Raw genomic sequence first — 11,866 nt, forward strand, 5'->3', positions numbered from 1 at the left:
CAGGGAGTTTGGTGGTGCCAGATGCGTGCACAACATAGTGAAGTATCCCCAGTGCCGACAGCACGCCCTGATGATCATCCAGCAGTTGGTGTTATCACCTAGTGGAGAAGACGATATGGGCACTTTGTTGGGACTGATGCACTCGGCTCCACCCACGGAACTGCAGCTGAAAACGGACATCTTAAGGGTAAATGAAGTATTTGCTCAGGGCTCTTGCTCCTAAGCCACTCTTTTAGAAAAGAAAACGCTGGGGGAAGGGGATTGGATTGGATGGATGGATGGTGTTTAGCTACTCAATGTGGATAGTTGAAATGCATACATTTGATGTGTGGGGCCCCTACCACAAGAGGGACATTGAGGTGCTGGAGCAGGTCCAGAGAAGGGCAACGAAGCTGGGGAGGGGTCTGGAGCACAAGTCTTACGAGGAGAGGCTGAGGGAGCTGGGGGTGTTCAGTCTGGGGAAGAGGAGACTGAGGGGAGACCTTATCGCTCTGTACAAGTACCTGAAAGGAGGCTGTAGAGAGACGGGGGTCGGTCTCTTCTCCCAAGTTACAGATGTCAGGACAAGGGGCAATGGCTTCAAGCTGTGCCAGGGGAAGTTCAGGTTAGATATTAGGAAACATTTCTTTACTGAAAGGGTTATCCAGCATTGGAATGGGCTGCCCAGGGAGGTGGTGGAGTCACTGTCCCTGGAGGTATTTAAGAAACGTGTAGACATGGCTCTTCAGGGCATGCTCTAGTGCCCAAGATTATTGGTTTGTCGTGGGTTGCTGAGTGGGTGGGTGATGGTTTTTTGGTTTGGTGGTTGTTGTGTGTTTAGGTGGTGGGTGGTGTGGTTTTTTTTTTTTGTTTGTTTGTTTTGTTTTTTTGTTTTTTTTTTTGTGGTTGGACTCGATGATCTCTGAGGTCCCTTCCAACCACCACAATTCTGTGATTCTGTGGTTTCTATTTTCTTCCATCTGCCCTTGGCAGGTTTCAAAATCAGAGGTGAAGGCTACTTATCTAGCCAAGGCTAACTCTCGTTAGTTATCAATGCTGAATTAGTTAATATAAATCTAATGGTAGTGATCACAGTAGGAGATCAAGCCAAAGAGCTTGCTTGCTTCAGCAAAATAGGGGAAAGATAGGAAAATAAGGCTGTGAGTGGAGGAGGAAGAGAGAAGACTCTCATCTGTTTTCTATTGTATTAGCATTTTTGGCTGCTAATCTAGACCCACAGTTGCTTCTTAGAATAGCTGGTGTTATCTTTGTAATTTGACTTAACATTGTTATTTTAGGGTAGTAAAGCTGAGACAAGTAATAGTAAGTAATTGAGTCTTACCAGAGAGAACTCTGAGACGTGTATGTTCTTCTCCGTTAAAAAGAGCTGTAATATTTCTCTGGAAGACAAAGTAGCTTCGTATTATTCCAAAAAGACAGAAAGGAAAGCTAGTAATAAAATGATTCATTTGACATGTTTTGTATATCAGTGTCTTCAGTCATTCTTGAGCATGTCTCTACCTAGAGAATGTAACTTCTGCTGTTCATGCTTTGGCTTTGTATTAATTCAGCGAGTAAGGTTTTGTCCATTTTTGTGTATCTCTCAGGCTTATTTTTGAACAGCAACTCTTAAAATCAAGTTTCACTCAATTCAGAGACTTAGGGGTGTCATTACAGAGGAAAGCTAAAACTAACTCTGGTTTTGGGGCTTATTATTCATAGCTGCCAGATGCTCATGCATCGGAGGTTTCTGGGAGACCCGTGTTAGGATGCTCCAAGGTTTAGATTTCTCATTGCTACGGGCAGTCGTTTGCCCACTCAGTTCTTTGAAATTGTGAATTATGATGGCAGAGTAGATTCTTTTCCAATAGCTATATTCTCTGCCATATCACTAAAGGAATTACCTGGGGATTTTGGGTTCCATTCTAGGCTTGGTCAAGTCTTTTATGTCGGCAGGTTTATTTATCTCCTTAATTTCTTGTTTCTAAATTAGGGGCAATGCTTTACTTCTCCCCCCCATTCCTTCTCTTTTTATTTTGTAAGCTCTTGAGGATGGGGACTCTTGCAGTACAAAGTTGATCTCTGGAGACTTCAGGCATTATCAAAATAACAAACCACGTGAGGATTTCGCTAGCATATCAAACAAAAACATCCCTACCTTTTTTTTCCAAGCTGTTTGTAACGCTGCTGCTTTTCTTTTTTCTTCTTCTTCTTTGTGTGGATTGTTTGTTTTGTCCACAGGCCCTGCTCTCGGTGCTGAGGGAGAGTCACCGCACAAGAACTGTCTTTAGAAAAGTCGGTGGGTTTGTGTATGTCACATCTTTGCTCGTTGCCATGGAGAGATCTTTGTGCTCGCCCCCAAAGAACGGCTGGGAGAAAGTAAACCAGAATCAAGTGTTTGAGCTGCTCCACACTGTGTTCTGCACGCTGACTGCAGCCATGCGCTACGAGCCCGCCAACTCGCACTTCTTCAAAACAGAGATCCAGTATGAAAAACTGGCAGATGCTGTTCGATTACTTGGCTGCTTCTCAGACTTGAGAAAAATAAGCCCCTTGAATGTCTTCCCTTCAAACACGCAACTGTTTCAAAGACTTTTGGAGGATGACCTAATATCCCTGGATTCTGTGTCACCGACGCTAAGACACTGCAGCAAACTTTTTATTTACCTCTACAAGGTAGCAACAGATTCTTTTGACAGGTATGAACTTTTCTTTTTTTTTCTTTTTTTTTTTTTATTTTCCCTGCTGTTTCCCCAAAATAGTTTTCTTCAGATATGTTCATTGCAAGCTTTCGTATTTCCATTTTAATCTATTTCTCTGTTTGCTCACTCCAGTGAGAGGAATATAAAGTGGCAACATCTGACCAAATATTGATTTAGCTTGCTGGTGTTCTCCAGGGTTATACATATGTGGAATTTTTTTTGTCATGGCAGCAATCAAGATACAGATGTCAGTTTAGGGGTATATTTGATGTATTGAAGTATCCTGTTGTTTGATAGGCAAATTATCTCGTTGCTTTGTCATACGGAACTACTAGATTTTCATGCCTTTATTATATCAAATGAAAACCTGGTTCTTGAATGTCATGCTTTAACTTCATGTTTTCTCTGATACGGGCCTTCAAATTAAGGAAGTAGATAATATCATGACCAATTTACAATCATAGAATCATTTAGGTTGGAAAAGACCTAAGATCATCGAGTCCAACCGTTAACTGAGCACTGCCAAGTCCACTACCAAACTGTGTCGCCAAGTGCCATGTCTACCCCTCTTTTGAATACCTCCAGGGATGGTGACTCAACCACTTCCCTGGGCAGCCTGTTCTGATGTTTGATGACTCTTTCAGTGAAGAAATTTTTACTGATGTCCAATCTAGACCTCCCCTGGTGCAACTTGAGACCATTTCCTCTTGTTCTATCACCTGTGACTTGGCAGAAGAGACCGACCCCAACCTCTCTACAACCTCCCTTCAGGGGGCTGTAGCGAACAATAAGGTCTCCCCTCAGCCTCCTTTTTTTCCTTACTTAAACTAGATATTTTGTTTAGTCTGTGAATTATTATTTTTTAAATTTTACTGGGAGACGTTCCCAGAGTTAAACAACTAGAACTTAAATTCTACTTGCCATTTGAAATGGGCAGTAATGTGTGTCCTAATGTTGATTCAAAATGACAACAAATCTTACTGAAGTACATGTTGAAGATTAGCTTATCTTAAAGTACTTCTCGCCTATGATTTAAGGTATAAAAGAGTAAAACACAGACCTAAACTTCTTATCTGGGACCTTGGAGCTTCTTCACCCCAGCTATTTAATGCATGTCACCCTGTTTTAATAAGACAGGCCACCTAGTTAGTCAAAAATAGGGTCTGATTTTCCAAGTGTTGAAATATAGAATCATAGAATCATAGAGTTGTCCAGGCCGGAAGGGACCTCCAAAGGCCATCTAGTCCGACCCCCCTGCAGTCAGCAGGGACACCCCCAACCAGACCAGGTTGCCCAGGGCCTCGTCGAGCCTCTCCTTGAATATCTCCAGGGAAGGGGCCTCAACCACCTCCCTGGGCAACCTGTTCCAGTGCTCCACCACCCTCACAGTGAAGAACCCTCTCCTCATCTCCAGTCTAAATCTGTTCCCCTCCAGCTTGAAGCCATTGCCCCTCGTCCTGTCACTGCAGGCCTTTCTAAACAGGCTCTCCTGAAATATGTTGAGATATTAATAGAGCTGCCAGTTGGTCAGGCTTTCTTAAAATACGTGACTAGCCAAATACAAACTTCATGGTTTTGTTAATGAACATTTTACCTCAAAATTGACAAATCTTAATGGTTTTCTCTTGGTTATGTTTGGGTTTTTTTAATATAACGAAGAACAAAAAAAACCACCCCAAAAAGACAAGAGTAGACTACAGCAATTAATTTATTTGATCTCATTGTTATTAAGTATTATTAAAGCATTCAGATAGATGGAGGAGAATGTGTATTAAGAATGTGTTGCACGTACTGTAGAAGTTCTAACACTGGCTTACAGTGCAGTAGGAGGAATCAATGGGGTAAGTCAATCCCGTGGTGGTGTTGCACACACTACCTCATTAAGTTCCTTTTTTTTTTTTTTTTTTTTTTTCCCCTGTCATCTTCAGTGACTGCATTCTCCTTTTTCTTTCTTCAATTTTCTGATGGTCATTCTTTGCAAAGTTTACATTGATTTTCATGTCTTATCCGTGCTGATTATGGATAACCCTGAGGAGCACAGCAGTCATGCCATAACACAACTTAACATGTCCCTGTCTTGTTGGGTACTGTCCTTTGTCATCCACCTTGTTTCTGAAGAATGGATCCTAGGAATGATTTGATTGGTGCTGTTGTAAAACTAACAAGCTTTACAGCCTCTGTTTTTCTTCTCTAACCTCTCTGTCCTCCCCCTGTCTGTTTTGTCTGTAGTCGTGCAGAACAGATCCCTCCTTGCCTGACAAATGAGACTTCTCTCCCCTCTCCCTGGGGTACGCCAGCTTTGTCCAGGAAAAGGTACCGACCCTTCCAAGAGAAGTTGATCTTGCTTCTGATTTCTCTCTGTTTCTTAGTTTGGGGTTTCCTTTTTTCTCTCAAGTAGTTTTTATTAATTTTTTTTTTCTGAGGTGCGCAATTTCATGTGTGTTTACTAAATAAAAGATCTCTCAAGTAGTTTTTGTTATTTCTTTTTTTCTGAGGTGTGCAATTTCATGTGTGTTTACTAAATAAAAGAAAAGTAAAGGTATGTTTCACAGTGATGTGAACGGATGAGATTGGAGATGTCTCCAGACTCCTGAAGCACCTAAAGTTCGTGATTCAAAACCAAATAAGGTCTAGTATAAGGAATGATTTAAAGGAGGTATAAATGAAACTCTTGGGAGCAGTTCAAAGAAGTTCAGACTATGCCAGTAGATGGTTAATACAGCAGGATTTCTTTTTTCTTGTCTGATTTTTCAAGAAAAAGTACTTCTAGTGGGAAGGTGGATGGCTTGTTAAGGTCCTCATTTGTTAGTAATTGCACCGAGTACAAAAATAAAGAATGAACCTGTCAGCACTTGACTATCAAACGATGCAGAGGCAAGCTCAATGAAAGGGTTTGGAAGGAAAGATCCAATGGCACAACTGAGAAATCTTAGCACCCACTTTCCCTCCCAAGTTCCTATCTTTTCTTATGTGTCTTCATGTCTGGTAGAATACTTTTTCTTTAAAAAAACCCAATAATTTACTGATTCAACAACAGGCCTTTGAAAATGAATGAAAAGGAGATTTTTTTCCTGGAGACTCTAGGCAAGGGGGTTGTGACTTACAGGCCTTTGGAAATGATGAAAAGGAGATTTTTTTTTCCTGGAGACTCTAGGCAAGGGGGTAGCCATTTGTTACCTGAAGGTGCAGTTGAGGTGGAGATTTGCTTTTGAAGCCTCAAAAGACCTTTGAAAGACTGTGGGTTATGTGAGGTGCAGGTGCCACGTGTGGAAAATACAGTTGTGATGGCTCGGTGTATGGCTTTAAGTCTGCACAGAGTTCTATGTTTGGAATGAAAAGTTATTTTGCAAAGGGAAGCAACCAAAGCTGCTTTGAGAACCTGCTTGGAAGGGAGATGTTTGTGCTCGAGCAGGTTAGTCAAGAAAGAGAAGCCTTTTTTTGTCTTGCAGAGTAGCGTTACCCAAGTCATACCTGGGTCTTCTGCAGGGACTGGCTTGGATAAGGCCAATTTCCCAAGAATCCACAAACTCTTAGACTATTGTTTCCTTTCTTTCCTAACACCGAGGCATTTAGGAACAAAGGTAGCAGTTGCAGTTCAGAGAGGAAAAACCTCAGCTGCCAAACTCCTTCTCCTCTCATTTATTCTGAAGAAACTGGAAAGAAGGCAACGTTTGCCGTGGAAGGTTTTTGCGTGGTTGGTTGGGGTTTCTTTGGTTTTTTGGTTTGTTTTTTTTTTTTTGTAGTACTGAAAGTGCAACCAGTTATTTAAAAAGTGTGTTACAAGGTGAGGTAAAGATTGGAGGGTTTCAAAAGTCAGTCTCCCCATGGGTTGCTGCTTTGGGCAAGTCAGGTAAGCACCAGTAGAGTGCTAAAGTAAAAGGGTGCACCTGATTTGGATCTTCACAAACCTTTGGGCCATAATAAATTTTGTAAGGCTCACAGCAAAAGTGGACACAAAGAGTGATCGTGCTGGCCCGGTTGACTTTTCAGATCCTTTCTGTAAAAGCATGTTTTCAAGTTAAAAAAATAAAATAAATAGGGAGGGCTAGGCTTTTTTAAAAAGTCTGTTTGAGCAGCTGTCTGCTTTCTCACGGGTGTTCAGCATCGTGTTTGTCATTCCTAGGGAATTCAGTGCCAGTAGCTGGGATCTTCCTACTTTCAGAAACAAGCAACTTGGGGTTTGTAGTACAATATTATTTTATTTTATTTTTTTTTTTCCCCATTTTTTAAATGTCAGGTATGGTCAGGTTCTGTCAAAGTTGACTTTTCCAAGAGAAGGGTTTGCTTTTTTCTTACTGTTTTCTCTCTCCTTTCCTTTGCTTCCCTGGGATCTCCCTTGTTTCTTTGGCCTGGGTTTCCTGCCTTTTGAAGGCAGGTCCCCGAGGGAGAGCCCTGTGCTGTTTGGGTAGAAGAGCAAGCAGGCACTGTGCACACAAAGAATTCTTACAAACAAAACCACTACAGTTCTGCTTTTCCACATAATCTAGAATGGTCCTGGATACATACATACATACACTGATATTCTAATATTCTCTCTCAGACTTGCCTGCCACTTCTCAAAGCTGTATTTCCCCGAGGAGTGAGCGGTGCCCTCCAAGTTTTATCTTTTATATAAACAGCATAGGTAGGACTAATTCCTGGAATGCATTATTCTTCCACTCCTCCTGTATCATTTGAATCAAGAACTGCAGCTTCACCAGCTTGATCGCTGGAAATTTTGGCAGAAAAAACCTTACTTGATGTTCTCTCTCTCTTTTTTATTTTTTTTATTGAGGATGTCTTAAGCCTGATGGGGCAAAGTAGAGAATAGAATGTAGCTTTGACTTTAATACAGTTTTAGCCATTGTTTTTTCAAAGTTTGTGTAGTGATCACTCTTGGAGAATGGTATGCAGAGGGTTTATCTACAATATCTTACTTATTTCTTTCCAGATGAAAATGGTGTTATATTTCTCATCAAGAGTTGTACTTAATTATGTAATTTAAGTTAGAATTTTACTTAAGTTTTCTTTTTTGTTAAATTAGATCTGTATCATCTTCAGTACACTGCCTTTTTCTGTTGTCCACTTCTTCCTGTCTTCTCCCTTAAAGGGATCATATAAAGAATGTATGAGGATGGATTAATTAATTTGTTGCGGGTTCTGCACTGAGCCATAGACCTGTAATACTCAATGAATACTTTTGCAGGATTTTGTAGGATCTATTTTCTTTTCCTTGCCCAGAGAAATCTCGTCGAACTGTCTTCTTTTTTTTATTTTGATACGAGTACTCCTTATATGGAAAAATACAGAAGGTATTTTAAAATTATATGAAAAACTTTCGATAATATATGCTGCAAGGATATAACTTAGATGGATAACAGAAGAGTGAATTGCCTAGTCTTCACTAGTACCCCCTTTTCAGTTTGTTGTATGTAATGCTGAAGTTCAGGTCATTTGAGGCCAGAATCACATGCTTGTTCATGAATCGTACTGAGTGATGGCTTGGGTTTTTATTAGGCTCTCCCTGTACCACAGTGTTACAACCTCACAGTTTACCTCATGAAGTGAATGTGATAGGATGGATCAGGATGTAAAATTTGGGTTTACAAGTGGGTGGAAGCTTGATCCTCAAGAATAAGAATGTCTCAGAATTTCACCAGACCGAAGAGTGTTCTTCAATACAAATGGGTATTTAAAATTTGGGTTTACAAGTGGGTGGAAGCTTGATCCTCAAGAATGTCTGGGGAGCAGAATTTCACCAGACCGAAGAGTGTTCTTCAATACAAATGGGTATTTAGTTTTTAAACCGTGTCCTGTAAGTCTTGCGTTGAGGTGCTCAAGGTGACATTGGAAAGAGGTAGCAGTTTCCTTCAGATGAAGAGCAGAGCTGCTAGGATGCACGAGAAACAACTGCCTGAGTTTCAACCTCTGTGTTAAGACAGAGAAAAGGGTTGAGATAACATCTCTCTATGATAGTATTAGCAGTTGTTCTGCTGTTCTTAATTCCGTTTAATTTTACAAGAGTCAATGAAGCCTTCCTCTGCCTGCCAGGTGCTTCAGTCAGTGAGTCTGCTGGAGAACTTTAGGAAACTGATGACTAGAGAGTTTGTTAAAACACTAGAAAAATTGATTTGGGCAGATTTTTTTCTTAGTGGTTGGTTAGAATAGAACTGTCATACTATTTCATGTTTGCTGTAAGTGTTTGCCAAATGAGTAAAACATCAGTAATTTCATTTTTCTTAAAAAAAAAAATAAATATCTCCTTTAAAAAGTGCTCTTGAGTTGTTCAGATCTGCCATGAACCTTTTCGATGGGAACACAGCCTTCCTCAGCTCCCATCTACGTCCTGTTTTTCCCCAGAGAAAAGATATCTTAGTTAGAAGTGCCTAATGGATGAGGCACAGAGAGTTAACTTCTGTTAGGGTTAGGGGTTAGGTAAATCTGTGTCACTGAGGAAAGGAGAGAGGAAATGCCTCTATCAACTGATTTGATAGGAAGAGACCCGATTTTAATGGAGTTCACTTCTTGTAAAACGTCAGGCAATATTTGGTCTTCAAAAAAAATTTGTTACATAGAGTTTGTTTTCTTTCTTCTTGCAAATAAGCGTATATGATAAATACTGTCAGAATTTGGGTGGGTTTAGTTGTGGTTTGTTTTGTTTTTTCTTTTTGTGTTGAGCCTTTGGAGCTAGCTTTTGCTTCAGAAGTACCATCTTGATCTTCAGTCAGCTGTTCATGCTGTTTGTGTGTTGAATCTTGTGCTGGAAGAAGAATGGCATCAAGCTGATACCTCGGAGAGTTTCAGTACAAGTGGTTGCTTCTAAGTCAGTGTGTCAAAGCCTCTTTTCCCTGAATCAGATTAAAGCAGCTTAATGCAAAACTGAATTGCCATAGACTGAGGACATACGGAACTGCTGGCACGAGTGTTCACCAAGCCCAGCTTTCTGTTTCTGTAGGATAATTAGAGATTTCCGAGAGTTTTGCGATAGGACGTTTTCTAATCAGTTGTTACTGAAAAGCAAATGGGGAGAAACGTATCCAAAGCTGGATTCATCCCCCAGAACAGGAGCAGTGGTGGCTGTCGTCACCGTGTGCTGCCACCGCAGCTAGAATGGGAAGAGGGAGGCAAGAAAGGCAAGTTAAGATCTTTGAAGAACTTTAAGTTCTTCAAACTACGTAGCATCTGGGGAAAAGACTTCTGAGTTCAAGCATAGTTGAAATATTGCAACTCTTCCAGGTTGTCTTTGGGGGAACATGTCCAACGGGTTTGTCCAACACTCAGATGGTTGATCTGTCTAACTGAGGGAGGAGAGAGGAGGAGGGGAGTAGCATCTCTAAGCCAGTTCAACTTTGCAGCTGTTTGAAAAATGCAAAGCTCATAAGAAATGGATGTTGTAACCATGGGATGTCTTCTGTCCCACAGGCACGCATATCACTCTGTTTCAACACCTCCTGTTTGCCCTCAGAAAACCATAGCTGATGTGAAACTCCAAACAGGCCCCACATCTGCACAAAGCTCTGATGCGGTCATTATCCACCCTGGTGCTATGCTTGCCATGCTGGATCTTCTGGCCTCTGTTGGATCAGCTACACACCCAGAGGTAGGGAAAAATATTCTCCTGTCCTAGAGTGACTGGGAAAAAGGATGGCTGTGGGAAACGGGGAAAAACTATGATGTCCTCTTGTTTTGTGCTGAGAAACTAATACATTTCACAGACTAGTTAAGTTGAATAACTGGTGGCACAGAGGGCTGATAGACATGGTTTTATTTCGTAGGCTTTGTTTTGTTTGTCTCTTCTAAACTCCTGGCAAAAAGGTAAATTTAAAGAAAAGTCTGAAGTGGCCATCAGATAAGTGTCCAAGCACTGTGATTAATTCCTGTTTTCCTTGATGTTTGTTAATGCTTGTTGATAGTTGTTAATGCTTAGAACAAGGAGAACAAGGAGGACATTTAGTTGGACATTATAGCTTGGTGTGTATGTGCTGTTTGAAATATGTTCTAGTTGCAAAATTGTACCACCTACTTTGTACAATTCCCAACCCAAAATTTGTACTGATGGTTTGTATATAGAGAATTTGTTGGACAATTTTTTATGTTGCCTAAGTATTTTTTGTTGTCTTCACTGAAGAATGCTGTTTATTTTCTTTTTAAAAGTTCCAAAAGCTTACAGGAGTCACTAGACTTGATTCCTCCTTTTTCGTCCTCTACCAGTGATGAGTAGTGGTGACTTTCTGTCTTCAAGCCATTAATTTGGCAGTTATGTTGCATATATCCTAAGTTTTGTAGAGATGACGATGATGGGGAGAGGAATGAAGCCCAGGTAATCCAAGTGGGAATGGTTAGCAACCTGCTATACATATCACTTAGACACAAGTTTATGGGACCAGATGAGATCCACCAGAGGGTACTGACTGATGGAGCTGGTGCAAGTCCTCACCAAGCCCCTTTCCATCATTTTTCAGAAGTTCTGGCTAACTGGGGATGTCCCAGTTGACTGGAGGTTATCAAATGGGATGCCTGTCTACAAGTAGGACAGGAAGGAGGATCTGAGGTACCACAGGTCTGTCAGTCTGACCTCGGTGCCAGGGAAGGTTATGGAGCAGATATTTTGAGCACCATCCCACAGCACATACAGGACAACCAGGTGATCAGGGCCCAGTCAGCACAGGTTTATGAAAGGTGGGTCCTACTTTACTCAGCTGATCTCCTTCTATGAGAGTGTGACCCACTTAGAGGATGAGAAAAAGGCTGTGGATGTGGTTTGCCTGGACTTTGGTAAAGTCTTTGGCAGTGTTTCCCACAGCATTCTGCTAGAGAACCTGGCTGCTCATGGCTTGGACGAGTGTGCTCTTTGCTGGGTAAAAACCTGGCTGGATGGCCAGCCCCAAAGAGTTGTGGTGAATGGAGTGAAATCCAGTTGGTGGCCGGTGACAAGTGGTGTCCCCCAGGACTCAGTACTGGGGCCAGTTCTGTTTAATATCTTTATGAGTGATACAAACTCAGTGAGTTTGCAGATGACGCCAAGTTGGGTGGGAGCGTCGACCTGCTGGAGGGTAGGAACGCTCTCCAGAGGGATCTGGACAGGCTGGATCGATGGCCAAGGCCAATGGGATGAGTTTCAACAAGGCCAAGTGCCGGGTCCTGCCCTTGGGTCCCACCAGCCCCCTGCAGTGCTACAGGCTGGGGGCAGAGTGGCTGGAGCTGCC

At 41.7% G+C, this 11,866-nt stretch overlaps 1 protein-coding gene across 1 annotated transcript in view; it reads left to right on the forward strand.

Annotated features, from left to right (window-relative positions):
* The window catches only part of WDFY3 (WD repeat and FYVE domain containing 3), a 197,175-nt gene that overhangs the window by 56,946 nt on the left and 128,363 nt on the right, over positions 1-11,866 (forward strand). The window contains exons 11-14 of the mRNA XM_014949934.1: positions 4-187; positions 2,221-2,678; positions 4,911-4,994; positions 10,083-10,260. Coding sequence (XP_014805420.1) covers positions 4-187; positions 2,221-2,678; positions 4,911-4,994; positions 10,083-10,260 — 904 coding nt within the window. The remainder of the gene's footprint in view (positions 1-3; positions 188-2,220; positions 2,679-4,910; positions 4,995-10,082; positions 10,261-11,866) is intronic.

This window comes from Calidris pugnax, unplaced genomic scaffold (assembly GCF_001431845.1).
Source record: "Calidris pugnax isolate Ruff unplaced genomic scaffold, ASM143184v1 scaffold42, whole genome shotgun sequence".
NCBI classification, from domain to species: Eukaryota; Metazoa; Chordata; class Aves; order Charadriiformes; family Scolopacidae; genus Calidris; species Calidris pugnax.